The 26,648-nt window shown below is 36.8% G+C and overlaps 2 protein-coding genes across 3 annotated transcripts in view; one reads left to right on the top strand and one right to left on the bottom strand.

Annotated features, from left to right (window-relative positions):
• Nucleotides 1-480: 480 nt before the first annotated feature.
• Nucleotides 481-25,239, bottom strand: LOC106878107 (retinol dehydrogenase 12). 2 transcript variants are annotated; one of them, XM_052974750.2, is made up of 2 exons: nucleotides 24,748-25,239; nucleotides 481-1,617 (listed from the first exon to the last, which is right to left on the bottom strand). In XM_052974750.2, exons 1-2 carry the CDS (start codon nucleotides 24,798-24,800, stop codon nucleotides 975-977), a joined length of 696 nt encoding a protein of 231 aa, XP_052830710.1. In that variant the 5' UTR covers nucleotides 24,801-25,239; the 3' UTR covers nucleotides 481-974. The 2 variants fall into 2 exon arrangements, with proteins under 2 accessions (XP_052830710.1, XP_014782705.1); XM_014927219.3 differs by lacking the exon at nucleotides 24,748-25,239 and adding an exon at nucleotides 9,375-9,994.
• The window catches only part of LOC106878104 (uncharacterized), a 129,735-nt gene continuing 126,027 nt past the window's right edge, over nucleotides 22,941-26,648 (top strand). The window contains exon 1 of the mRNA XM_089337643.1: nucleotides 22,941-24,274. The gene's annotated coding sequence lies outside the window, so the exon portion shown is untranslated. The remainder of the gene's footprint in view (nucleotides 24,275-26,648) is intronic.

Raw genomic sequence — 26,648 nt, 5'->3', positions numbered from 1 at the left:
TACATTCATACATACAAGTACATACATGCGTACATAAATATAACTGTACAAATCGTCTCTTAATGAGCATTCAGTTTACTGCATAATCAAACAATTTTTTTCATATTGACTACTCTTGAACTCCAAGACATTGTGAGCACCTCTGGTTTGGAACCATTTTATGTTGGAATTGAAAATAGCCATGTATATTTACACAACCAACACACTCACACAAACACTTCTATTAGCAATTCTCAATGATTACTGATCACTAACATGTAAATAGATTCACACACACTCACATACACACACACACACACACACACACACACACACACACACACACATATATATATATATATATATATATATATATATATATATATATATATATATATATATATATATATGTATATATGTATTTGTACAATCAATAGACCACATCAGTGCATTAAAAAAAAAAAATCTGTTGAATACCTTTAATTCATAATGACAATTCGGTTTTTTTTCCAATACAAATTTACAGTTTTAATGTTGATTGCATCTAAAGAGATTAAAAAAAATTTTTTATTCCAGAGTGAATTATCGTTAAACCTTGTATTAAAATATATAAATAATATGCTGCCTGAAAAATTATTTAAAAATTGTTTTAAAATATTTGATATTTTTCACAATCAGATTAAAATGGCAGTTTAGGAATGGGTTGAAGAGCTAATACAATCTTGTTCTCTCTCGTTTTTACTCATCTTTTTTTGAATGGTGACAATTCAATTTTAAGGAAATTTAATTTGTAATAACATATATCCCTTAAATTTATCTTTAATAGTTTCAAAACAGCAAAGAGGTAGAAATGAGTTTGAGTGTTCTTTGAAAACACTTTTTCTTCTTCTAGTGACAAACACTTGCAATGATGTGTAACAGAAAAAAAAAAAAAGGGCAAACGTTTCTTTCTTCACCCATTTTTTTTTTTTTGGTGTAATTGAAAAATCCATAATTCAATTCAGTTCTAATTCTGAATTACATAATTCTAAACTAATATCCCACAGACTCTTAGCAAAATTTAAATCTTTAGCTAGTTTGCTTAAATTACCAGAAGATATAGACAAGTTTTCAAAGTACTGGCCAGAGACATTTTCAAGACTTTTGTCTACTGCCATATGTATGATAACTTTAGCACCATCCTTGGCAGATCTACCCATGTATTTGAAGAGAAGTCGGTATATTTCAATTCGAAGTAATTCTTTACTATTTATTGGATTATTTTTTAGTATTTCAGTCTTCACCATTCCTGGGTGTAAAGAATTAGCAGTAACTCCGGTACCTTCGAGTTTTTTAGCCAAAATCTGTGCATGGAGGATATTAGCTAATTTGCTTGTTGCATATCCGGACAACTGAGGATATTTTATTTTCCCAGTGGGATCTCCTCTTTCAAAACTTGGAAGTCTTTTAACGAATATATGAGCATGAGAACTGACATTTATGATTCGGCTTGGGGCAGACTTTTTCAGGAGGTCGAGCAATAAGTAAGTTAATAAGAAATGTCCGAGGTAGTTCACACCAAAGAATAGATCAAAATTCTGTTTTGTACATTCTTTCACCTTCACGCCAATTCCAGCATTATTGATTAATATATCTAACCTGGAAAAATAAAATAAAATAAAAGAAAAGAATGTGAGGAAAATGTGAATGGAATAGAATTTGTTTTCATTGGCCATTTTATACAAAGTTATAAATCTTAAACTGATTCTATTGGTGAAAATGTAGATGCTGCAGAACCACTACACAGAGGTTAATAATAATAATAGTAGTAGTGGTGGTAGTAGTAGTAGTAATAATAATAATAATAATGATAATAATAAACCCAGTTATGCATTAAGTGTGTTAAGGAGTGTACAGGTAAAAATGACTAAAATATAAATAAGATTGTAGGTAAATAATGTTAAATGTCTTGTTTTTCATCTTTGTTCAACCTTGATTGAGTCAATCAATGAACAAAAGAAATTGACCCTCTTTTTTAGAATCTTTCTTAACTTGTTTTACATGGTTGCCTGATGAAACTGAGGGTTACATAACATAATCTAAATAATTGTATTACACTAACATAAAATCAAAACTCTTTTAATGAAACAATTGTAGCAAGACTGAAAACCCATTCATCTGTTCTTATTATATTTTTACACCACACTTAACTGTTCCACTCTTTATTAATACTTTAGAATTGTAGGTAGTGGGTAGTGATTTTCTTCACTACTTCAGGGAGTGACGACCCTGCCTGACACAAGTCCCGGGCTCAGCTGCCTCCGGCTGACAGTACCTGGTACAGGCCCCTATCCAGGGTTACGGAAATGAGACAACCTTCAAAGAAATCCGTAGTGGAGCCCCGTAGGTGGTTTAGTGTTCGACTCGACACCCTTCCGGCAGCACCTGCAACCAGGCTGGTGCCAAACGTAATGCTCTGCACCCCTTTGGACTACGACAGCAAGGTCGAGAGAGGAATCCTGACGGCTGGGCTATCCAGGATTTTCTTACATCTAGCCCAGGCTTGCGCAAAACTGGAGAGGACATGAAATGTAAAAACCAGACTGGATTAGTTTATGTGCAACTCCATTGTCTCCCAAGACAAAAGGATGCCAACAACAACTATTGGAATTGCAGATTATCTGACAACAAGGAACGTACATCATTGATACCTTCCATGCTTGCATAATGGCTTACTTCACTGTCAGCTTTGCATGGTTCTATCCAACCAGTTAGTGGCATGTTTCATGTTGGTATGCCTCAATCCTTTATGGACCTTTTGTAATTGGAATTACATAAGTTAATATACACACACACACACACACACACACACATAGGTGTAGGTTATATATATATATCTTCATCATCATTTAGTGTCTGTTTTCCACGCTGGCATGGGTTATATGGTTTGACTAGAGCTGGTAAGCGTGAGAGCTGTACCAGGCTCCAGCCTGAGTTTGGCTTGGTTGCTACAGCTGGATGCCCTTCCTAATACCAACCCCTTCAAGAGTGTAGTGGATGCCTCTTACATGTCACTGGCACACACACATATATATATATATATGCATGTATATATATATATATATATATATATATATATATATATATATATACATATTTTTATTATTACAGACAGTGTTGGGAAGTGCTCAAGTATTGAACTGAAGACATTAGGTATAAATATTTTTCAAAATAAAGATTAGAAATCAGATAGGTTTGACAATTCAAAACCTTATAATATAAACCAAGACAAAAGGAGAAATTATAATGTATTTAATGCATCACTCATTAAAAAGTTCAATACCAAAACAATACTAAAAATATTCAATATTAAAACGATACCAAAGATTTCAAAATTATAGACACACCAAAATATTAAAAATATAATAGATATATACGTTCGACAAATTATGCATATCTATAAAAATACATGAGAAATATATATATATATAAACATATTAAAAGGTGAAGTCCTACTTTCTAATAAATGTTTAGATAACAAACGGTGTTAAAATAGATCGTAAGGTGTCCAGGGTATAGTGTATAAAGAAATAATTCATAGATTAAACGTTGGTTTTTAACTGTTTTTTTCAAGGTAAATATCAAATTAATTCTCTTTCATATATATATATATAAACGTTGCCAGATCAGATTGGAGCCTGGTGCAGCCTCCTGACTTGCCAGTCCTCAGTCAAACCATCCAACCCATGACAACATGGAAAGCGGACATTAAACAATGATGATGATAATTTATTGTCAGTAGGATCAACATGTGATAGCTCCTCTTTATCTCATGCATTCTTCACTTTTAACAGCCTGTTGCTTTTGCAAGTCATGCTGACTCATAAATGCTGGTTTCTTGGTTTCATGGCGTATATATTCCCCAGCTGGACAGGACGCCAGTCCTTTACAGGATTGCTCATTTTTGCCAGCTGAGTGGACTGGAGCAATGTGAAATGAAGTGTTTTGCTCAAGAACACAACACACCACCCGGCTCAGGAATTGAAATCACAATCTTATGATCATGAGTCCAATACCCTAACCGCTAAGCCAGCCATGCACTTCCACTCAATATATCTTAATACAATGCTTTCGCCTATGTATTTATGTAATAGCTTATGTATCTGTATGTCTATATTTGTAGTTGTGTATGCGTGTGTTTATGCGTCTGTGTGTAACAGAAGCAGCTATGGTGTATGCATTTGTGTACACACATACATAGCTACATCCATACATACAGCCAGATACATACAATGACAGAAACACTATTACATGCAGGTATAATCATTTAGATACAAACACATGCACATATACCCACAAACACACGTGTGCATACACGTGCACGCGGGGACACACACACAGACTATTGAATGTGCATGGTTACAAATTCTTCTCGTTCATGTCAACCACACACTTTTATCATATTTCTTATTTCCTGCCTCTCCTGTCGGTCTTCTTTTTTGTGTATTATTAAAAAAATCTTATTTCATCTCTTTTTTCATTTCAATTTGTTTTATGAAAATCAAAGTAAATCGGCACGAATTTATTATTTCGGGGTCATTGTCCATATTATTTCTTACAGGGATAGTTCCCTTTTTAAAATTTTACTAGCGCTTCAAGAACCTCCTCTCTCATATATAAATATATGTGTGTGTCTCATACATACATACATACATACATACATACATATATATATATATATATATATATATATCTATATATATATATATATGTATGCACACACAGTGTGTGATGGGTAAACTGTTGCCATTTTATATTTTTAACTTCGTGCATGTACATTGTTCGTTTTTGATTTTGTCATCTAAACAGTATAGTAGGGTCAGTTGGGCATTGTCTGTAAGAAAAGCAGCACCATGACGCAATTCACACCGTCAGAAATTTGGAAACGACATGCCGTACTGCATCACATTCACACTGGAAGCTCCAATATGAACAGATGGTGAACACACAGAACAACCATTGGCTTGCTGAGTTCCCAAAAAAATGTACCAAGAGTGATAAAAATCAAACATCCTGTTACCATCATGGTTTTTGGAATAATCACTAGTGATGGCAACGTTATGCCTCCATTCATCTTCCCACATGGCCTCAGACTCCGCATGGAGACCTACATCAAGTGCCTGGAGGAGGTAGTGCTGCCCTGGGTCAGCAGAGTGGCTGCTGGAAGACCCTGTGTCTGGCAACAGGGCACTGCACTTCTTGTCCTGGATCATCTGTAGAGCTCAACAAGGATGTCCTGCAAACCCTGATGGAAGAAAATCCCATCGTAACTGTTGAAGAACAAGCAGAGAAGCTTAGTTTTGGTCATTCAACCATTCATCAACACCTGCATGCCATTGGAAAAGTCAGAAAACTGGGTCAATGGGTTCCTCACATACTTTCCCAGTCTAATCACACGCAGAGAGTGAATGTGTGCTCTTCTTTGCCGTCACATCTCATGGGACTGAATAATGACAGGTGACAATAAACGGGTTCTCTATAAAAATGTCAAGCACCAAAGACAGTGGGTGGGGAAAGGAGAAACACTGGCACCCCAGGCTAAAGAAGGTCTTTGCCCGCGTAAGGTGTTGTTATCTGTTTGGTGGGATATGAAAGGTTTAGTACACTTTGAACTTTTAAACCCAAAACAAACAATATGAAAGATCTACTACCAACAGCTTGAGTGGCTTAAGTCAGCACTAGAAGGAAAATGACCATCTTTGGTTTCAAGAAGAAAGGTGTTCTTCCATCAAGATAATGCTCAGCCACATACAGCAAGGATGATATTTGAAAGGCTAGAGGAGTTTGAATGGGAGATGATGCCCTACCCACCATATTCACCAGATGCCCCATTTGATCATCATTTATTCTGCAGTCTTCAAAATCATTTGAACAGAAGAAGTCAGAACTGTACTGGATAAGTATTTTTCATCATGGACAAGTGAATTTTGGAAGAGGGGGGGGCCTTGCAAGTTTACCAGATAGATGGAAGAACATTGTAGAAAATGAAGGAGAGTATATTTTAGATTAAAAAAGAACTTTTTTTAATCTTAATTTTGTAAAATAGAAGAATTATAAAAAAATCACATTATTTATGGTATGATCCAACACACACACATACATATATCATTGTTTCAGAACCCATAAGTTGGAAAAATATGTATTTGTATATTTGTTGACAGAGTGGGTAGATTAATCAGAGTATACAGTGTTATAGATCCCATGACTCCATTTTGCCTTTTTTTCACAGCAGCCAGAAACCAGATGTGACATTTTCCCTCTCCAATAACAGAGCAGTTGCTATATTTTTTTCTATACCTGCCATCTCTGAAGAGCACATGAAAAATTGTAGCAGATAAAAGAATTAGTGCTTAGATTACTTTAAAAATATTGGCACAGTTCACTATATTATCAAGTGTCTTGGTATAAGAAGATTATGTTCAAGGTGTTAAATGATAAATTCATGTTTGAACTGCTGTACAAACAATTTATATTTTTATCAAATATCGTAACACAAGGCAAAATACCATTTTCCTTTTACATCCTGGAAACTGAGAAATCATTCAGCAAATGGAAGTTGTCTGAAGAAAAGTCAATGATGAATCTAAGATCAAGAACCAGTGATGCTTTCAGATTTTTGTGGAATGTTAAGTTGTAACCATACCGGATTTTGGTAACAAGGCAGTGAAGTTGAATGTGACCTAAATATTACAGAGAGCCCTGCACCATGTAACACAGATCTCATTCTAACAAGTATTTACCAAACAAAGATGAGCTTAAATAAGCAATAGAGTAGTTCATTGCCAATTTTGCACCAGGTTTCTTTGAAAGGACTTTTCTGATCTTGTGGAATGTTAGCTGACAATTTTAATAGATATGTAGAAAAATGATACCCACACACGATGTGTTTTATATGTTATGAATATAAATTTATAGATTAATATGTTTTTCTCACAGCAGGGTATTATAGAACAAACTATAAATCTCTTGTTGGCTACGTCACTTAATTATAAACAGGTACCATGTCAGTACATTTAGAAAATGTTGTATAATTAACAAAATTTCGGTAGATGACAAAATGAAGTTTGCTCAAGTAATCAGTCTCTGTCGACCAATCTTAGTGGTTAGTTTTATTATTGCACTCAAGCCCAAGTTCTTATTCAGGTTGCATGTGATGGCTGGTGGGCAACAGATCTTCCCATATTAAGGTCATTGCATGCAAGCATTTGATACCAGATCATCATCATCATTGTTTAATGTCCACTTTCCATGCTGGCATGGGTTGGACGGTTTGACAGGAGTTGGTCAGGCAGAAGACTACACCAGGCTTCTGTGTCTGTTTTGGCATGGTTTTTACAGCTGGATGCCCTTCCTAGCACCAACCACCCTGCAGAGTGGACAGAGTGCTTTTTATGTGACACTCAGTCTCCTCTGCAGGGATGATGATAAAGATAAATTCTACCACAAAACTTTTAAATTGCCAACAGACTATTGGAATCCATTAACAGATGGTGTTAACATTCACAAAAGAATGCTGTGAAAACTGTTAAACAAAAAAATCTGTATCAAAGAATCCAGATCAATGGAAGAAAGGGAATTTGGTTATTGTCTTTTATCGAGAGGGAACGAAGAAAATTGAAAGAATAAATGCTTCATGTGCATGCCAATAGCGTAGCATGCTGGGAGGGGGTGTGAGGGGCGGCTTGCCTTGGGCAATGCTTTGATGAGGGCGGCACTTTTGAGACTGCTGTATATGTCTGTGTAGATTCGGGAGTGGAAGGAAGAGAATGAAAGAATAGGTTTTTAGGAACATAAATATTTTTTTTATTAATCATACATTTTAATTTTATTTTAGAAATTTACATGATGGCGTAGGGAGGCATAAATTATTAAGTCTCACGAAAGGGTCAATGACATAAGGAGTTTGCTGACCCCTGAAGAAGATTATAGAGCCCAGCTTAATACATTGTGAGTTAAATAAGCAATAAGTAGACGGTCCCAGCCGGCTAGTTGTTACAGTGCAAGCTTGTTTCCTAAAAGATCAATGACCACACTCTATTAAAGGCATTGCATCCACATCGATGCAGTACATCTAATTGTATAAAGGGGACAGCAAAGTACACTACACACACCTGCAAGGCTGATTCAAAGCCCTTAAAAACAAAGGGTACAACCTCGTACTTGCATCCATTTTGAACCCCATGAAAAAGTACGATTTGCATAAATTGGTATGTGTATACAATACGTAAGTACGTGTACGTTATAAGAGGCAATCCTTCGGTATTGGTAGACGACATCAGTCACCCAGACAAATTTCCTTCATGACAGATAAAGAAGCTTTGCTGAAAAAAGAGGGTGAATGATGTCGTCTCAACCCGACACTGTATACAAATACCGAAGGATCGTATATATATATGATAAGTTTGATGAGAGGCATGCACGAACGAAACTCTCGGCCCTTGAGTCACCCTATAACTTTATCGATTAAATGTGTGTGGTTGTCATACAAATAAAATCTGTAGGTTTATATTTTCAAGAATTTACCTGTATTTGCTATCCCTTTGTTCTGTGTGTGATTTTTACGTAAACGTGATTGATTTACCCCCACCCCCACTCATTTTCACAATTAGACTGCAGAGTGTTCCTCAATGCATCCTAATTAGCTGCTAATTTTGTTAAGTGTTGTGAAACTCCTAATGCTACTCAAAAATCCTATTGTCTCAAAGTGGTTATGAACATCATTGGTTTTTTCCCCAATCGTTGCCTTTTCGATATTTTCAATTATAAAGATTTTAATTATGTGTCGTTAATGTAAGAAATACGATCAGAAGATTCAAGAAATTTTGGAAAAATGGGAAACAAATATTGAATAAACAAAACAAAACAAAATGACGATTAGAAGATCTTTGACCATAGGTCTGTGCGATCAGGGTTGAACTGGGGTTAAACAATAACAACAACAACACCAAACTTAAATTTCTTCAGCTATTCTGAAAAAACCTGCCAATTAAAAGGAGGGGGCAAGCTATTTAACAAGCATTACATCGTGGCATGTTGCCGGCCATTCTATCTAATATATCAACCGTACGTGTAATGTTTGGGTGAACATGTTATTTGTTAGAAAGAAAAGAAAGGGGAGCAAGAGTCACAACAAGAAACTTTAGAATTAAAAAAAAAAGTGTGGCAATACAGAATACACTTCCCTTCATAGTTAAGTGACGGACTTTCTTTTAATAGAGGTCAATCTAGCGAAACACCGTTTATTTTCTTTGGAATTTACTTAGAAAAAAATTTTTTTTGTTGCTAATACAAATTACTAATTGACAATAAATGCACAAATATAAAAACATTTTCTGGAAATAATTGAAATTACATACCGGGTTTCATTCTTTAGTATTTGTTGTGACATTTTTTTCACCGATTCTAAATCTGCCAAATCCAAATGTACCGTCGCAACGCTTTCATTCCCAGTCATCTTTCTAATTTCCTTGGCGGCATTTTCAGCTTTGACTAAGTCTCTACATGCTATTATAACTCTGGCTCCCCGGCTGGCTAGATCCAGGGCTGTTTCTTTTCCTATCCCGGTATTGCCACCTGTCACTAAAACCGTTTTCCCATGCAGGGTCACGTCGCTGTAGTAGACGAGAGGGCCCCCATGGAAACGTAGGATTCTTCTCACACGTACAACATATAATGTCAAACAAATGACTGCAACAGGAAGCGCGATGTAGACAAGGAATGGCATGACGGTAACAGCTACTTTGGCAGTTGCTCTTCCTATATAATCTATCCGAGAAAGTCAAACTGTCGACAAAAATGATATAACTCATTTGCTTGTTATCAGTCGGGGGACACGATTTATCTTTTTTTTAAAACTTTTATTTATGAATTATTATTTTTACTTTTATTTATTATCATTTTTGCTTTTGTCTGTTTTAAACACAACTGTCAATATCTCGTTTTTCTTTCTTCTTTCAGTCCCCGAGTTAGTATGATTAGTCCAAAGGTGAAGGAACAAAGTCTATTGATCATCAGTAGAAGACTTCAAAATTCCCAAACTTTTAACAATATCGATGATTGTTCATTCTTAATAACTTACAAGAGTTGTGCGCATATATTTGGAGAGCCAAATAGATTTTCACAAACATCTCCCACTTCACTCTGAAACTTAAGATGCCAATTGGCTTATACTTCTAAGTTCCTTCTTAAGTTCGAACTCATTCTGAGTGCACGTAAGGACACTCGCCGAAAATGTTTCCCTTTTTATTGCAGTTCTCTTTATACTGTTAAACACACTGGATGTAATAAGTGACATTCTAACAAGATTCCCTTCTCTGTTAAACCAGTTTCAAATGACAACTGTTTAGTTACTTTCTAATCTACTCTTAAATGGATCCTTAGTTATTTTTCGTCGATATGCTGAGAAACATGCTCCACATTCCAAATGAACGTTGGTTGATAACAGCTTGTTTATAAGTTATTAGTGATAATTCTCTTTTTCTCCTTCTCTTATCAAAAGCAATTAACCTTCGAATCTAGACCAATTGATCGAATCTAACAAATATATCAACAACTTTTCGCTAAGTTTTATATGGGAATCGCGTAATCCCTTTCATTTTCTTACATGACTTGTGTCCGTGTCCAGATTTAACGTACATCCCAGTTAGTCAACGGTTAGCATCCAAAGTGCAATGATGTGAAGTTCATCGCTAAAGAATATTTGTAGCAACCATTTACTGTGTACCCGCTAACAAGTTGTAGAACTGTCAAATTACTCCTACCTTTACAAATAAGTCCGGCTTCTATGCTTGCTCAGAATATTTTTCTCTGATAATTCTTCAAATAATAATGAAAGCACAACCAAAAGAATGTATGAAGTTACAACGATGTGTAACTTTAAAATTTGAAAAGATCTCCAACTTTTTCAATCACTATTTGAAGAATCTTCGTAATATAACATGTAGATTTTGTCCATATCTTTGGGAATCCTTACGAGAACTTCATTACATGAATTTTTTTTTTGCGATTTCGGTAGTTTTTTTTTTTTGCGTATATCATTAAGCGATTACTAGATGCGAACAATTATAAGTATTAGTGAAGTTATTATTTTTTTTTTATCAAGTTGCATCCATTGGTCTAGAAGCTAGCACAACAATTTCAATAAAGATATACTTTCAACATAAAGTAATCTTCAATTTAGCTATGGAGTTTGGTAATATATGTGTTCGTTTTAACTTGTGATTCTTTCCTGCAACACACAAATACGCAAGCAAGCAAACATACATATTTATATATAGTCGCACTCAGTAGAAGAGTAAATTGCTGAAGCACCGTTCCGTAAAGGAAACCCAAACCTCTCACTGTTTTAATCCTTGTCATAGTTGCATACTGGACAAGGCGGCACAGACTTTTGAGGGGAAATGTATTTGTGAAATAGTGTATTCATAGTTATCTCCCATTAGTCTAGCATCGAAATATTTTCCCCATCTGTTGAATAAGCTATCAAGAAAAAAAAGTTTAATCTTGAAGTTAGGAAAAGAAAAAGAAGAAAAAAATGGAAATAAATAAAAATCAACTAAAATCTGTAAGATAGTGGTCTTCAGATACGTTTCCCAATATAGATTAAATTGTATATAATTGTTACAGTTTTGTAAAAGCTTCATTTGAGAACAGAAAACAGTAACCATTGCTTTAAGCCATATTTCAAACTGAAGCAAGTTATGAAGATTCTTGTCAGTGTTATATTTATTGCCTCTTCATCCACTGCTGTTATCAAGAGGTATTGCAATATGATGGAACTTTAAAAAAGTTCCATATTACAAATTATCAAAAAGTAGAAAGATATTCTACCTTAACTTCGAGCTTATTCAGGGCAAATTTTTACTCCTATAAAGTGGATTTGATCTCAGCCCTTCAGTTATGCAGTGGCTTCTTTTTAAAGTGGATAACTCTACTTTTTCTACAGATCTTATCTATAGCTGGTATCCTAGCAACACAGTCAGTTCTCACTATTACTTTCTTGCCATCTCCAAATGAATCTTACAAATATTTTACATATCAAAACTTACATGAATCTATGCAACTTCAAATTTCCCAAAAAGACAGATTACAAAGGATCCACGAAAGTAGTTAGGTATTAGAGACACCAACCAATGTTAACTCCAGACCAGCCCTGGTTGAATGGACTCCTGAACAATGATATTCCAGCCATGGCCATCCAGCTTTTTTTTTTCTTTCTTTCAGACAGTGTATCTAGGTCTTCATTACACAGTGCATTCCTCCCCTTTCAAGAGAGTAGAATAAAGTTTGAGAGAAATTTGACTGCTGTTTCTAGCAGGTCGAATGACCACATAGATGCTGCAGCTCCTTTCATGTAGAGACAAGTGACTGTACAATGGGATAGGTAGAGCTTGCATCAGCTGGGCGAATAAATGCTGCTGTATGATGACAGTGAAAGTTACTTGTGGTAGAGTTAGATGCAGGATGATCTCATTTCCTTGCTTTCTTCCTATATTTTAAGGTGGGTCTTAAAAATTTGAGATGACATATAATCGAAAGGAGTAGTGATTTGTCATGTTGCAGATCTGCACAGCAAAGGAGATGAGGAGTTTTTAAAATGATGATGATGATGGTGAAAAAAAGATTAAAAAAATCTATTTAACTAAAGGATGTTTTATTTAGCTGTCTTGTCAGTTATGGACAATGACCCATTTGAACCAATAGAAAAGCCTCTGCATGGTCGTTCAGCCTGCTAGAAAAAGCAGGCGTGGTGGCTGTGTGGTAAGAAGCTTGCTTCTTAACCACATGGTTCTGGGTTCAGATCCACTGCATGGCATCTTAGGAAAGTGTCTTCTATCATAGCCTCAGGTCGACTGAAGCCTTGTAAGTGGATTTGGTAGATAGAAACTGAAAGAAATCCTTTGTATGTAAAGATATGTGTGTGTGTGTGTGTGTGTGTGTGTGTGTTTGTGTCTGCGTTTGTCCCCCATCACCTCTTGACAATCGGTGTTGGTGCATTTATGCCCCCATAACGCAGTTTGGCAAAAAAAAGACCAATAGAATAAGTACCAGGCTTAAAAGAAAAAAAAAAGTACTGGGGGTCGATTCTTTCAACGAAAAACTGTTCCAAGGCAGTGCCCCAGCATGGCCAGTCTAATTTTTTAAACAAATAAAAGTAAAGACATCTTAAGAGGTAAGAAGGACTAACAAAATATATTTACATCATACACCAAAAATAACAGAATGATAACAAGTTTACCTTTGGTCATAGGTCAGAGGTCAGAGGTCAGAGGTCTGCTCAGTCAGCTGAACATACAAGCCAACGAGAGAGGCTTTTTATTGTGGTTGCTCAGCTTGCTAGAAATAGTTAGATCTCCTTTGAAACACTCTACTGTCTTACAAAATGAAAGGACATATTACGTATTGTGGTTTTAGGCGGACTGTGTCTAGGAAAAAGATGGGATGGCTGGGTTTGGAATGTTTTGATCAAAAGTCTGGTCGATGAGGGCTAACTTGAAGCTAAACAATAATAGATGGAAGGTAAAATACATGAAACTTCCACACCATATTCTTCAACTGCTTGGCAATTCATTCTTTTATTTCCAATTCAAATATGCTTGAGGAATGTGCCGCAAACCCATTGAAACTGGTAATAACCTTGCGTTTATACAGATCACTGCTTAGCACTGCCACCCCATTATTCATTCTCATTTCTTAGTTTATTTTCATTTAGATTTTATTTATTTATGTCATCATTAGAAGAGGAATGGTTGCTGTCACCCTTGTTATGACGACAAGGGTTCCAGTTGATCGGATCAACGGAACAGCTTCCTCGTGAAATTAGCATGCACATGGCTGAGCACTCCACAGACACGTGTACCCTTAACATAGTTCTTAGGGAGATTCAGCGTGACACAGAGTGTGACAAGGCTGGCCCCTTTGAATTACAGGTACAACTCATTTTTGCCAGCTGAGTGAACTGGAACAATGTGAAATGAAGCATCTTGCTCAAGGACACAATGCATTGCTGGGAATTGAACTCATGACCTTACGATTGTGAGCCGAATGCCCTAACCACTAAGCCATGTGCCTTCACACGTAGAAATATATATATGTATATATACGTCTATCAACCCTTATATAATGCAGGGTGGCTGTGTATCTTCCCTATAGTGAGACACCCATGCCTGTTGCTCTATCGTACTTCATCCTATCATCATCATCATCATCGTCATCTGGTTTGACAGGAGCTGGTTAGGGGGGGGGGGCAAGACACTTGATGTAATATCACCGCCCTCTCTTCTACCCTACCTTTCCTTTTGTCTTGTGAGTTGCTTGTTGACCTCTCTAGTTCCAGTGTCATGAAAGAAAGCCTCCAGTCCACTCTGTAAAGTGGTTGGCATTAGGAAGAGAATCCAGCTGAAGAAACCATACCAAAACATATATATATATATATATATATATATATATATATATTATCATCATCGTTTAATGTCCGTTTTCCATGCTGGCATGGGTTGGACGGTTCGACTGGGGTCTGGGAAGCCAGGAGGCTGCCTCAGGCTCCAGTCTGATCTGGCAGTGTTTCTATGACTGGATGCCCTCCCTAACACCAACCACTCCAAGAGTGTAGTGGGTGCTTTTTACGTGCCACCAGCACAGGGGTCAGAGGAGGCTGGCAAGGACCACAATTAGTTGGTGCTTTTTACATGCCACCGGCATGGAAGTCAGTCAAGGTGGTGCTGGCATCGGCTATGTTCGGATGGTGCTTTTCATGTGCCACCGGCATGGGGATCACAACTACAATTTCACATATATACATATGTATATACATATATATATATAAATATTTATATATAAACAAATGAGAAAATATATCCATAGTATCTTACCATTAATAGTTAAAAACTATTTTATTGAAAAAAAACCCCCAAAAAAAACAAAAAAAAAACCCCCGGTGAATTGATGATGGTAAACTTACCGGACATGGCCACCAACATGTGAGCAATGAGATGGGCTGGAGAGGTTGAGTGATAAGGGTGGTAGCATGGTGAATGGAAAGTAGGTGGGTTCTATACCAGAGAGCTGCACTGTAGAGTGAGTGGGAGACGGTTAGAATAGGTGCAGTGGCATCTTGGCAGGAAGTAATATATGGTAAAAAAGGTCCACTGCTATCTTCAATCACATCAGAGTACAGTGAAGATTAGGAAGAGGACGGAGTGATTGAGAGATGAGCAATGGGTATAGGTAAAAGAATGCAATGTATGGCAAAACTGTAGAGGAACAATAAAGGTACAGATGTAAGATTGTAAAGTAAGAGAGAGAGAGAGAGACGGAGTGTATTGTATGGAAAAGAGAAGAGAGAAAGTCACAGTCATTGTTAGTCATACAAACAGCATAATACACTGCGAGTGATGAAATCAGGGAGTGAGTGAGGGATGAGTAATAGGGGCGTGGGTGTAGGAGGCGAAAGCAAGAGAGAGAAAGGTCTGGGCAACAGAGTGATAGAAGTGTGTTATGTAAGGGGCAAGAGATAGAGGGGTGAGTGATATGGGTGTCAGAGAGATAAAAGGATATCAAAGAGATAAATGATGTAAACTAGACAGTAGGCAGACGTGTGTGCATGCATACATATGTACACACATACATACATGCATGTGTCTAGTGTTACATCTCTCTCTCTCTCTCTCTCTCTCTCTCTCTATATATATATATATATATATATATATATATATATATATATATATATATATAGATAGATAGATAGATAGATATATATATGTATATGTATATATATATATAACAATTTTAATGTCTGTTTTGCCATGGTTGAATGGACAAGTGTGTCTTCTGCCACACAGCATACTACTAGTCAACCATATCCATTGTTTCCTTTGTGAGGTGTAACATCATCAGATTCGTCTTCACTACTTCATCCCGAGCATTCCTTGGTCTCCCTCTTCTACGGGTTCCACTTACTTCAAGTGTACAGCACATCTTTATACGTCTGCCCGACTGCATTGCAGTCTTCTTTCTTGCATGCCACACTTGATTCCTTTCACGTTCAGTGTTTCTCTCAGCTCGTTTGCGCTTCGTCATTTATACACATTATCATTACACATCCAGTGGAGCATGCTCACTTCACTCCTTTCTTGCCTTCATAGATTTTCTGCATTCAAGGTCCATGTCTCACTTCCATGTAGCACTGCACTTTGCATGCAAGCATCATACAATATGCCCTTCCACACCGAGGGAGAAGACATTTGTTGCCAATAGAGGTAGTAACTCCCTGAGCTTTCTTCAACAAGTTCTTACTTTGGCTGCTATGCTTTCAGAACACCTACCCTCTCTATTAATTAGGTTTCCTAGATGACAATATCCACCAACTACTCGTTCAGTGTTTCTCTCAGCTCGTTTGTGCTTCGTCATTTATACACATTATCATTACACATCCAGTGGAGCATGCTCACTTCACTCCTTTCTTGCCTTCATAAATTTTCTGCATTCAACATATATATATAGATACATACATACAGAGAGTGAGTAAGTGAACAATAGCTTATCAGAATACAACGTTAACAGCTGTTCTGGTTTGCATAAAAAGGCATTAGTCAGACATGTAGTAAATTAAGTAACCAGTATTTACATAGAACACTGAATTCAGGCATTTGTTTGGTTTGTTGCTTTAAGTACATAGTATGTAATAAACAGTTAATAATGATTTCAAATTTAGGCTCAAAGCCGAAAGGTTTGGGGGCAGAAATAAGCCAATTACATCGACCCCATTGCTCAGCACAACTGGTACTTGTTTTATTAACTTCAAAAGGATGAAAGGCAAAGTCGACCTTGGGAGAATTTGAACTCAGAACGTAAAGACGGATGAATTGCTACTTGACATTTTGCCCGGCATGCTTATTGATTCTGCCAACTCACCGCCTTGTACAGGATTAATAATGACAAAGTTATTTTACCGAATTCTTCATTGTTTTCAAAATCTATTGAAACGGTGGGTGTGTATATGGCAACAAAAGGGTTTAAAATGAAAGAATGATATATAAAACTGTAATGTGCCCATAGTCTCATCATGTTGCAGACTGATCTGATGTCCAAGGTGTTTCATCTACTGAAAGTATATGGTACTATACCATGCTTGAACAGGAAAGCGGTTCATTGCAGGGTTGATTCCCTGCTGCTGCTGCTGCTGCTTGTATTCTTTTCAGTCGAGTAAACTGGAGGAATATGATGTGAATCACTTTGCTCAAGGACACAAACATGACGCCCCGTCCAAGAAAAGAACCCAGGACCTAAAAATTGTATGTCCAATGTTCTAACCACTTGGTCACATGCCTTCACAAAGGGATGTACAAGATATTGTTAAGTGCTAGATATACTGTATTTGAATAAGAGACAGGACGTTCATGGATGGAGAGTCTTTGATTATGGCATATGTGGTTCAGGGTTACGCAGCAAAAACAATAACAAGTCTTTACACAGAATTATCAGATAAAGATTAAAAGGAGTGTCCAGGAAAGAGTTGAACTATCTATCTGGCTGTCCGTCCATCTGTCTGTCCGTCTATCTATCTATCTATCTATCTATCTATCTATCTATCTCTCCCTGTCTCTCTCTCTCTCTCTGTCCATCCCTATCTCTCTCTCTCTTTCTCTCTACATCCACCCATCCACCTTTCATCCTTCTGCCTATCTATTCAACTGTCTGTCTGCCTACCCACCTGTCTGTTTGTGCACCTGTGAGCAAGTGAGTCTGTCTGTCTGTTTGTCTTGCAGTTTGCTTAATGCAATCTACTTCACCTGATATCTAAGAGCCAATGCTTAGATCAATATTCTGTTGCCGTATCCATGTGGCACATGTTGTATTGTAATTATATTATTCATGCCAAGGTAGGTTGGAGTGTTGTCACAAACGTAAATCCCATAGTATTTGAAAAATAACAGAAACCAATTATTGGTATTTTGAATACATTTAACGAGGGATCAAAACACCAATAATTTATTTCTGTCACCGTGCAAATATGTGTGTGTGTGTGTGTTTATATATAAATGTATATATGTATGTGTGTGTGTATGGATTCCATGAGCTTCTGGCAATATTCTGGTGTTATCTTGGTCACCCATATTGTCTTTACCTCATCCACCATTTCTTGGTAATTTGATGACTGCTTTTGATGAAGCTATATTTTAAGGAGGCTCCAATTTTCAATGCAGTTTAAATTGAGAGAATTTCCTGGCCATCCCTGTAAGAAGTAAAACTGTTGCTCTTTAAATCATTCTTTAACCATCATTGCTGAGTGGATTGGATCACCATATTGTCACATAATCAAGCAATTTCTAGCTACCATAAATCTTGGCACTTTTTTCTTTTAAGATTTTTAGAACATCTTTTGCTTTTAATGTTGTTTGTCTGAGCACAAAATGCAATCCACATCTACCCTGGGCTGAAATAGCTACCCCACAAATCATAACTGTCGGTACAGAATGAAAAGTTTTTGATGTATACCTTTCATTCAAGCGGTCATCTTTTACTATTCTTACTTGAAGTTGATAAATACTGTACTGAGAACGTTTCATCATTAAACATTACTTTGATCCATCCAAGTGGTGTTCAATGCTCATATCTTTTGCAAAATTTAATCCTATCTCGAAAATTTTTGTTGCTCAACTGAGACTTTTTTTTTTACTGGTTTGTATGCTCTGAGCTCAAAATCATTTACCAAATGATCTTTGTGTGTGTGTGTATGTATATATATATATATATATATATAAATATATATATATATATATATATATATATATATATATATATATGTATATATATATATATATACACACACACAGTATTTTAACGTCTATAAGGAACCCTTTTTAGTCAAAAATTAGGTTGAAAAAATTTGGGAGTTTCTTATACATGGATAGTATTATAATCCTTTACAAAACCTTTTTTCCAAATTTTAAACCCCCAAAATTAGGGGATTCCTTATACACGTTAAGATAGGGTATATATATATATATATATGTATGTATGTATGTATGCATGTATGTATACATGTATATATATATGTGTGTGTATATATATATATATATATATATATATATATATATATATATGTATATGTTTGATGTATGTAGACAACAAGACCTCTCTGAACTAGAAACTTCTAAACAAGAATATCCTTTACCAGATTTAGAGCCAGGGACCTATTATACCCTCAACAATTTTAATTAATGTAACGAATATAAGTTATGCCCCTCAGTAAAATATGAATCCTAATATCCATGTAGCAGAAACTGTAGGGAACTTAGTCCATACAGTATCAAAGTATGTTTTAATATATACCACAAAACTTCCACGAAAAACTAGAAAGCCCTAAACAACTATAACCCTTACCAGAATGATATATATATATATATATATATATAGGAGCACTCCGTCGATTATGACGATGAGGGTCCCAGCTGATACGATCAACGGAACAGCCTGTTCATGAAATTAACGTGCAAGTGACTGAGCAATCCACAGACCCCTAATGTAGTTCTCAAGGAGACTCAGCGTGACAAGGCCGGCCCTTTGAAATACAGGTACTACTCATTTTTGCCAGCTGGGTGGACTGGGGCAATGTAAGCCACGCACCTTTTATATATATTTATATATATATGTATATGTATTACGTGTGTACGTAATACACACACACACACACATGTATATAGCACTTTTTCTGGCTTTACATTCTGTTGAGGTTGACTATTCCTTTTCATCCTCTTGAGGTTAATAAAATAAGAATTAGTAGAGCACTATTATTGATGAAATTCACTTTCCCCCTCTCCATAAATTTCAGCTTTGAACCTAGAGTGGAAAGAATCATTATCAAGGCAGCAAGCTGGCAAAATGGTTAGCAGTATTCCTTCCAGCTTTACATTCTGAGTTCAAATTCTGCTGAGGCCAACTTCAACTTTCATCCTTTTGAAGTCAATAAAATAAGTACCAGTTGTGTATTAGGGTTGATGTAATTGATTAGTCTTCTCTCCCTCCAAATTCCAGGTCTTGTACCTATAATAGAAAGGATTATTATTATTATTATTATTATTATTATTTTAGATGTGTGTGATACATTGACCATGGCAACAAAAGGTCAGCTGTCTGTTTTTGGTTTCAAGAAGTTTGAGTCATGATTTGAGTGACACAGCTTGATTGAATATTGTTTTATTGGAAGATATTGTGATAATGCTTTTGCTTGCTCATCAGAAGAAAGGTGATTGTGTTTCAATGTAGTCATCTAAATCAGTTTTTGCTGATAATTTGGTGGAAACTACAGACAAGATAACTATTCTTGGGTGACGTAGTAATGGAATGATAGCAGCAAGATAGTAATAATACAAGCAGCTCTTTGACAGGACACAATCAATTACTGAGGAAGATTGAACAATGAAGCCAGAAAGATCAATGAGAATAACAGGTGCATAAAGGAATGTATCTATTTGTATAAAAGTATAAATTACTAAAGTTGGTTTACTTTTGGGGGGGGGGGGGAGGAGTTCCTGACATTTCAGACAAAGTTCTTCTTTGAAGAAAGGGAAAAGTTTTGATGGAACTTAATTAGATATAAGACAAAGTAGGAAGAAGGAGAAAGATATATATATATATATATATATATATATATATATATATAGATAGAGAGAGAGAGAGAGAGAAAGTAAGAATAATGGGGCAGGGAAAGGTAAAGCAGTAAGGAACGGTTAATGAAAGGTAGGGAGGGAATTAATTTGTAGGCAAGGTGAGTGATCAAAACGAAATTCTCGTCAGTAGTATCACAGGTGCTATTAGTTCACACACACACACACACACACACACACACACACACACACACATACACACACACACACACACACACACACACACACACAAAGTGAGGCAAACAGTAGGCAGAACATCACGAATACAGGCATGCACACAGACAATAGAGGCACAGATGTACACCAATATACATGCGGCTACACGTGCGCATGGACAGTAGAAGCTATGTCCTTGACTAGCATCATAATGTCAGCATGCACCTCCACACAACGGAAAGTATTGTACTGGAGACATTCATGGTAACGTACATACAAACCAATAGGTGGGTGGTGGTGAGATGGTAGAGGGAAGAGGAGAAACATTCTTTTAGGTCCCAAGAAGAAAAAGTTCAAGGGAAAACAAAATGTGTCATTCTTATTATTTCAGGAATATGATGTCCGCCAGTGGGCAGAAATGCTACAATGTTAGACACCAAGAGGTGGTAAATTGAGTGATCAGGTGTGTTGGAAGGTTTAGCCTTGGATAGACCAGAAGTATGTTTCATAAACCTGCAAAGACGTTCAGAGATGTGATCACCCATGAAGAGAGAGTCACGGTGTTTAAATATGATAACAAAATGGCGGTTGAAGTTTTGTGTGATTTAGTAATGAGATTTGGGGCCTGTGACAGTTATAGCATTATGTATATATTAGGACAAGTGTTACATCTGTTGTAAGTACATTTGAAACTATCTTGTTGAATATAGTTGGAAACCAGAATATGTTTAACAAGAAGGTTATTATTAAGGTAGTGAGCTAACAGAATCGTTAGCATGCCGAACAAAATGCTTAGCAGTATTTCTTCCAACTTTGCATTCTGAGTTCAAATTCCACTGAGATCAACTTTGACTTGATTTCTAATTCCTTTAAAAGGGAGAAGTGGTGCAGTAAAGATCGGAGTAGATAACAGAAGATATAAAATGAGAAGGAGTCCAGATGGAAGGTGAAGGGAGTGCGACCTGCTGCAAGTGCGCATAAGGAAAGGGTAGACGAACGGTGGAACAGTCGATGACCTCGGTCCGGTAATGTGGGGAGTCCATAACCACTCGGAGCTATTCTCGATTAAAGAAGAGTTGCCACAGCATTTTTCAGATTTTGAGTCGATGTCTGAATCGATGCTGCACAGTCAAGAAATATGGAGGAATTTAGAGACAGGAAATGGTGGATTTGGTGTTTCTGTGAGAAGAGGAACAGCAGAGATAGGAGTGGGGATCGGTGGATTTGTAGTGGATAGTAATGCATCGGTGGAAGTTGTTGATAGCACCGGATGTATCTAATGGAAGTGAATTCTAAGGAAGAATGGACAGACGAGGCTATCAAATTGTTGTCTGGAGAATGTGCTGGCGCCAATGCAGTCGTTAATATATCGACCATACAATTCTACAGTGGGTCTAGTAAATTGGGCATAAAATCTGTTCTTCAATGTAATTTCCAAAGGGGTTTGCATAATTCGAGTCGAACCCGTCTAAACTTTCTTAACAACACCTCTGAACCGTTTGTAAAAGTTTCCAGGAAAAGAAAAACAATTGAAAGTGAAGACGAGTTCAGCTGGGTGAAGGATTATGTTGGTGTTGGGCATGGATAGGATTGATGACGTAGGAAATGCTTAAGGGCTGCTAGGCCACCGCTGTAGTGGATGATCATGTAATGAGATTTTTACGCACGCACGCATGCACACAATTTTGCATTAGAAAAGCTAAATTTCCCGATAATTTCAAGACCTTTTGAAAAACTTAAGATTTTAATTAACGAAAGCACTGCAATGGACACCGGAAGAAGTATATATAACCCATCTTGAAGTTCAACTTGAACCATCTTCTGAATGAATCAACAGTTTCAAATCAGCATTTTTTCTAGAAGTTCTTTATCCAAAATATACTGAATTCAATGAAATATTGTTTATTTTAGGCTTTAATAAACGTAGGCCAAAATCGAGAAATGCATTTGGTAGAACTACAAAGCCATATGGCATTAAAATATACTTGAGATAAGAAATAAAGTTGATTGTTTTAACATGTGTAAAAATGAGTTATTTCCCTCGTGTAAGATTACGTTTTTGATATAATGAATTATTCCCCTTTAGTTTATCTTCCGTCTCGCCGTACTTAGTACTCTGGTGAATATTTATTACTGTGCTGTTATTTACGGTGTGTTTAGCAAATCTAAATTCTCCCCGCGAATAGTTACAGAAACGGACGTTCAGATCTCGATTCTTCTGATAATAAGTATTCTGTGTTCTGAAAGCAAGGTATTCTTTCGTTTGTGGCCACTTACGATTATGGTTTCTTTTTATACAAAGACCCAAATATGGGAAATGTATAATCGTTATATTAACTGGTATGATCGTAGTTGGACTATATGCGAAAAATAGCAGCCAAATCTCCCTTAAACCCTATCCTTATTGTCTTAATAGAAGGAAAACCCAAAATATAGTCTTTGGTATACATAAATATGCGACGGACATGAGTGGAACACTTTCGATCATAGGTCGGTTGAAATGGATCCAGCACAGGGTTAAATAACTGTTTCTAATTTAGGCACAATGCCAGAAATTTTTGAAGGTAGGGTGTTAATCGATACTTTGGACCTCAGAACTCGACTTATTGACCCACCTCTGCCCCACAAAGAATGAAAGGCAACGTTGATTTCGGCGGAATTTGAACTGGAAACGTAAAAAGCAGGAAGAAATACCGCACGGAGTTTTGTTTGTCACTAAATAGCAACAACAAAAATTCATTCTCAGAGTTACATTAGTGGTGGAAGGCAATGTTCTTCTCCTATGATTCCATTCACATCCAGGTTGCATTATGCGAGTTAAGAAATGAACGATCGCAAATACATGCAGCTAAAATTGGGTTCCTTTAAAGGATCTCTGGAGTAGCGTTACACGATGGGGTATATAGGTCGGAAATTAGGGAGTCTCTCCAGGTAAAGCCGCTACTTCTCTGCATTGAGAGGTCATATCTCCAGTGTTATGGACATGTGATTAGAAGGTCGCAAGAAAGAATTGCAAGACGGATTCTTCAAGCTGAGCTAACTGGCAGGTGATTTAGGAACAGACCAAGAAGTAGATGGTTGGATAATATCCATAGTTGGTCACTCTTGGGAATCCAGCTGGAAGGTGTGAGGACAGTCACTCCGGATAGAGCCCGATGGATAAGGTGTCTGAGGACGCTACCCCAGAAAACCTCCCAGGTATAGTGGGTAGAGAAGATGGGTGGATGGATGGAAAGCCCGTACTTGATTGGTACTTTATTTTATCGATCTCGAAAGGATGAAATTTAAATATGACCCCAGCAGAATTTGAACTGAGAACGCAAAGGTGCTGCACTTAAATACCGCAGAGGTGGAAGAAATATCGCAAGTCTTCTTGCTTGATGCTCAACCAATTCTGTCTATCATTGACTTGCGGCAGGATTCGATTCCGGAAGGTAAGACATTTAAATTTATTTTATCGCCCACCCCCACCTAACGGTTCGCTAATGATTGTAATAATAATAGTTAGAATTGTAGTCACTCGTATTATGCAATTTGATGTATTAAACGTTGAAATTATACACAAATGAATAATGATTATTCATATTGATACGATGCAGACATTTCGGGGGAAGATTTTGAATACGACTCGATCTTTCTCACTCTCCAGTACACATTTTATCGACCCCCGGGAGAATAATAGACATTCTGAACTCCGACACGATTTGATCTCATAACGCAAGTAAATGTGGAACACACACACACATATTATCCTTACATATATATATATATATATATATATATATATATATATATATATATATATGTGTGTGTGTGTGTGTACAGAAAGAGAGAGAGAGAGAGAGAGAGAGGGAGAGGGAGAGAGAGAAAACTAGAAAAAAATTGAAGGAAATTTTTTAATCTCTACCTTGACTTCCATACTCCAGTAATTCTTCGTCCGATGTCCTTTCCAAACTCCATCCTACGAGGAAAACTCTAGAGAATTGCGCCAGTCACTCAAGTGAAATCTAACAGATTGCTTGTCTGCCTGCCTGCCTGATGCACTGATTAGCATCACGTAACATTTAGCTGAGTCTGGAGTTTGTCTGCAAACACAGAACAGACAGAGAAATCAACTGCAAGAATAGCTGCACCTGCACCGGAATCGACATTATTCAATCATTTGCCAGGAATCTCCTCAGAACAACAGTTTTCCGAGACACCTGTTTCCTAATGCGTTGTTGTTGTTGTTGTTGTTGTTGTTGATATTGTTTATGCGTCATTAGTATTTCCGTTAAAGGAAGCATCACGATCATCATCATCAACATCACCATTATTATTATTATTATTATTATTATTATTATTATTATTATTATTATTATTATTGTTGTTGTTAGGTAGAAGAATCGGTGGAGGACCGGGCAAAATACCTAGTGCTATTGAGTTGCGTTTCTCTATGATCTGAGTTCACATCCGTCAAAAGTTGACGGTGCCTCCCAGTCCTTCCGAGGTCAATAAGATAAAGTACCAATCAAGAACTAGGTTCAATATATATATCTACTGTTTTATCTGCCCTCAACAGATATCTGGCCCTTTGCCTATGTTAAGGAAAAAGAAAGACATTCTACTTTGTAGAATCGGAAGAATGTCAGCTTGGTGATGTTTAGTTATCTCCCTTTAAGTCCTAAATTAAAATTCCCGCAGGAGTCGTTTGTACTTCTCTATCACTCAAGACATGTAAATAATGTTGAGATAATGTTTATATTTTAGGACATATTTAATTGGGATATTCACCCAACTTTCCTCAAAATAGAATTCTGGCTTTGTGTCAATCAATAAGAAATGATAATATAATTGTTGCGCTCTTAGTGTCGGATGATCGGACTGTTGGCGACCAAACCGCAACCCTACAAAGCCTGTTTGGCAAGGAGAGTAGTTTTCGTTGGACGAAAAACAAGACCTCTCGAAGGGCGGATGGACTTTATTGAGTCAACGACCAGCCAACAGCTGCGAAGGAGAGATCCTTAGCTTTTCTTTAGACATCTTTGTAGAAGAGGGAAAAGTCTGATGTAACACTTGCGACTTCGTTCGTATCGTGTGATGTACTTCTTCTTAATGGCCAAATGCATACATTATTTAGAGAGTGGAAGGCGGCGAGGTGGCAGAATCGTTAGCACGCCGAGCAAAATGCTTAGCGGTATTTCGCCCGTCTTTGCGTTCTGGGTTCAAATTCCGCTGAGGTCGACTTTACCTTTTATCCTTTCGGTGTCGATAAAATAAGTACCAGTTGAGCGCTGGAATCAATGTAATCGACTTACCCCTTTCCCTACCAAATTTCAGACCTTGTATCTATAACAGAAATGATTATTCAGGGAATGGAATTGGCAACGTTCAAGATAGCGTAATGGCCAACTAAATGCCTTACAATACTTAGACATGTTCCTTTACATTTTCAACCATTGTCATTGTTCATTGTTCCTTCCAAAATCTCCACCATCATATGTCCTCGTACATGTGAATGTCATGCGTATGTATGTGTGTGTCAATGTGCGTGTGTGCGTGCGCGTGTTTGTGTGTGTGTTTTCACAAATAGTTACTCAATGTTTCACGTAACCGTTCGTCGGAAACTTGTGATCATACAGCATAACCACGGCTGTCTGATGAGCGGTAACGTGAAACATTGAGTAACTGTTTGTGAAGATCTTTTCAGCTTTAATAAAAGCATATTACTCTATTGGAGTATTCGAGTACTATTCTCCTCCATCTTGTTTTGCATTTATGTTTCCTCTTAAATATATATATACATAAAGTAATTTCATATTTTGATTG

This window comes from Octopus bimaculoides, chromosome 19, assembly GCF_046866305.1.
Source record: "Octopus bimaculoides isolate indiv1 chromosome 19, ASM4686630v1, whole genome shotgun sequence".
NCBI classification, from domain to species: domain Eukaryota; kingdom Metazoa; phylum Mollusca; class Cephalopoda; order Octopoda; family Octopodidae; genus Octopus; species Octopus bimaculoides.
Note: the sequence above shows the minus strand (reverse complement) of the source record. Positions and strands in the feature narration are given on the sequence as shown.

Coding starts and splice junctions, on each gene's coding strand:
- LOC106878107 (XM_014927219.3), bottom strand. CDS start 9,742: ATGCCATTCCTTGTCTACATCGCGCTTCCTGTTGCAGTCATTTGTTTG. Junction 1,618..9,374: donor ATACTAAAGAATGAAACCCG/GTATGTAATTTC, acceptor TTATTTTTCCAG/GTTAGATATATTAATCAATA.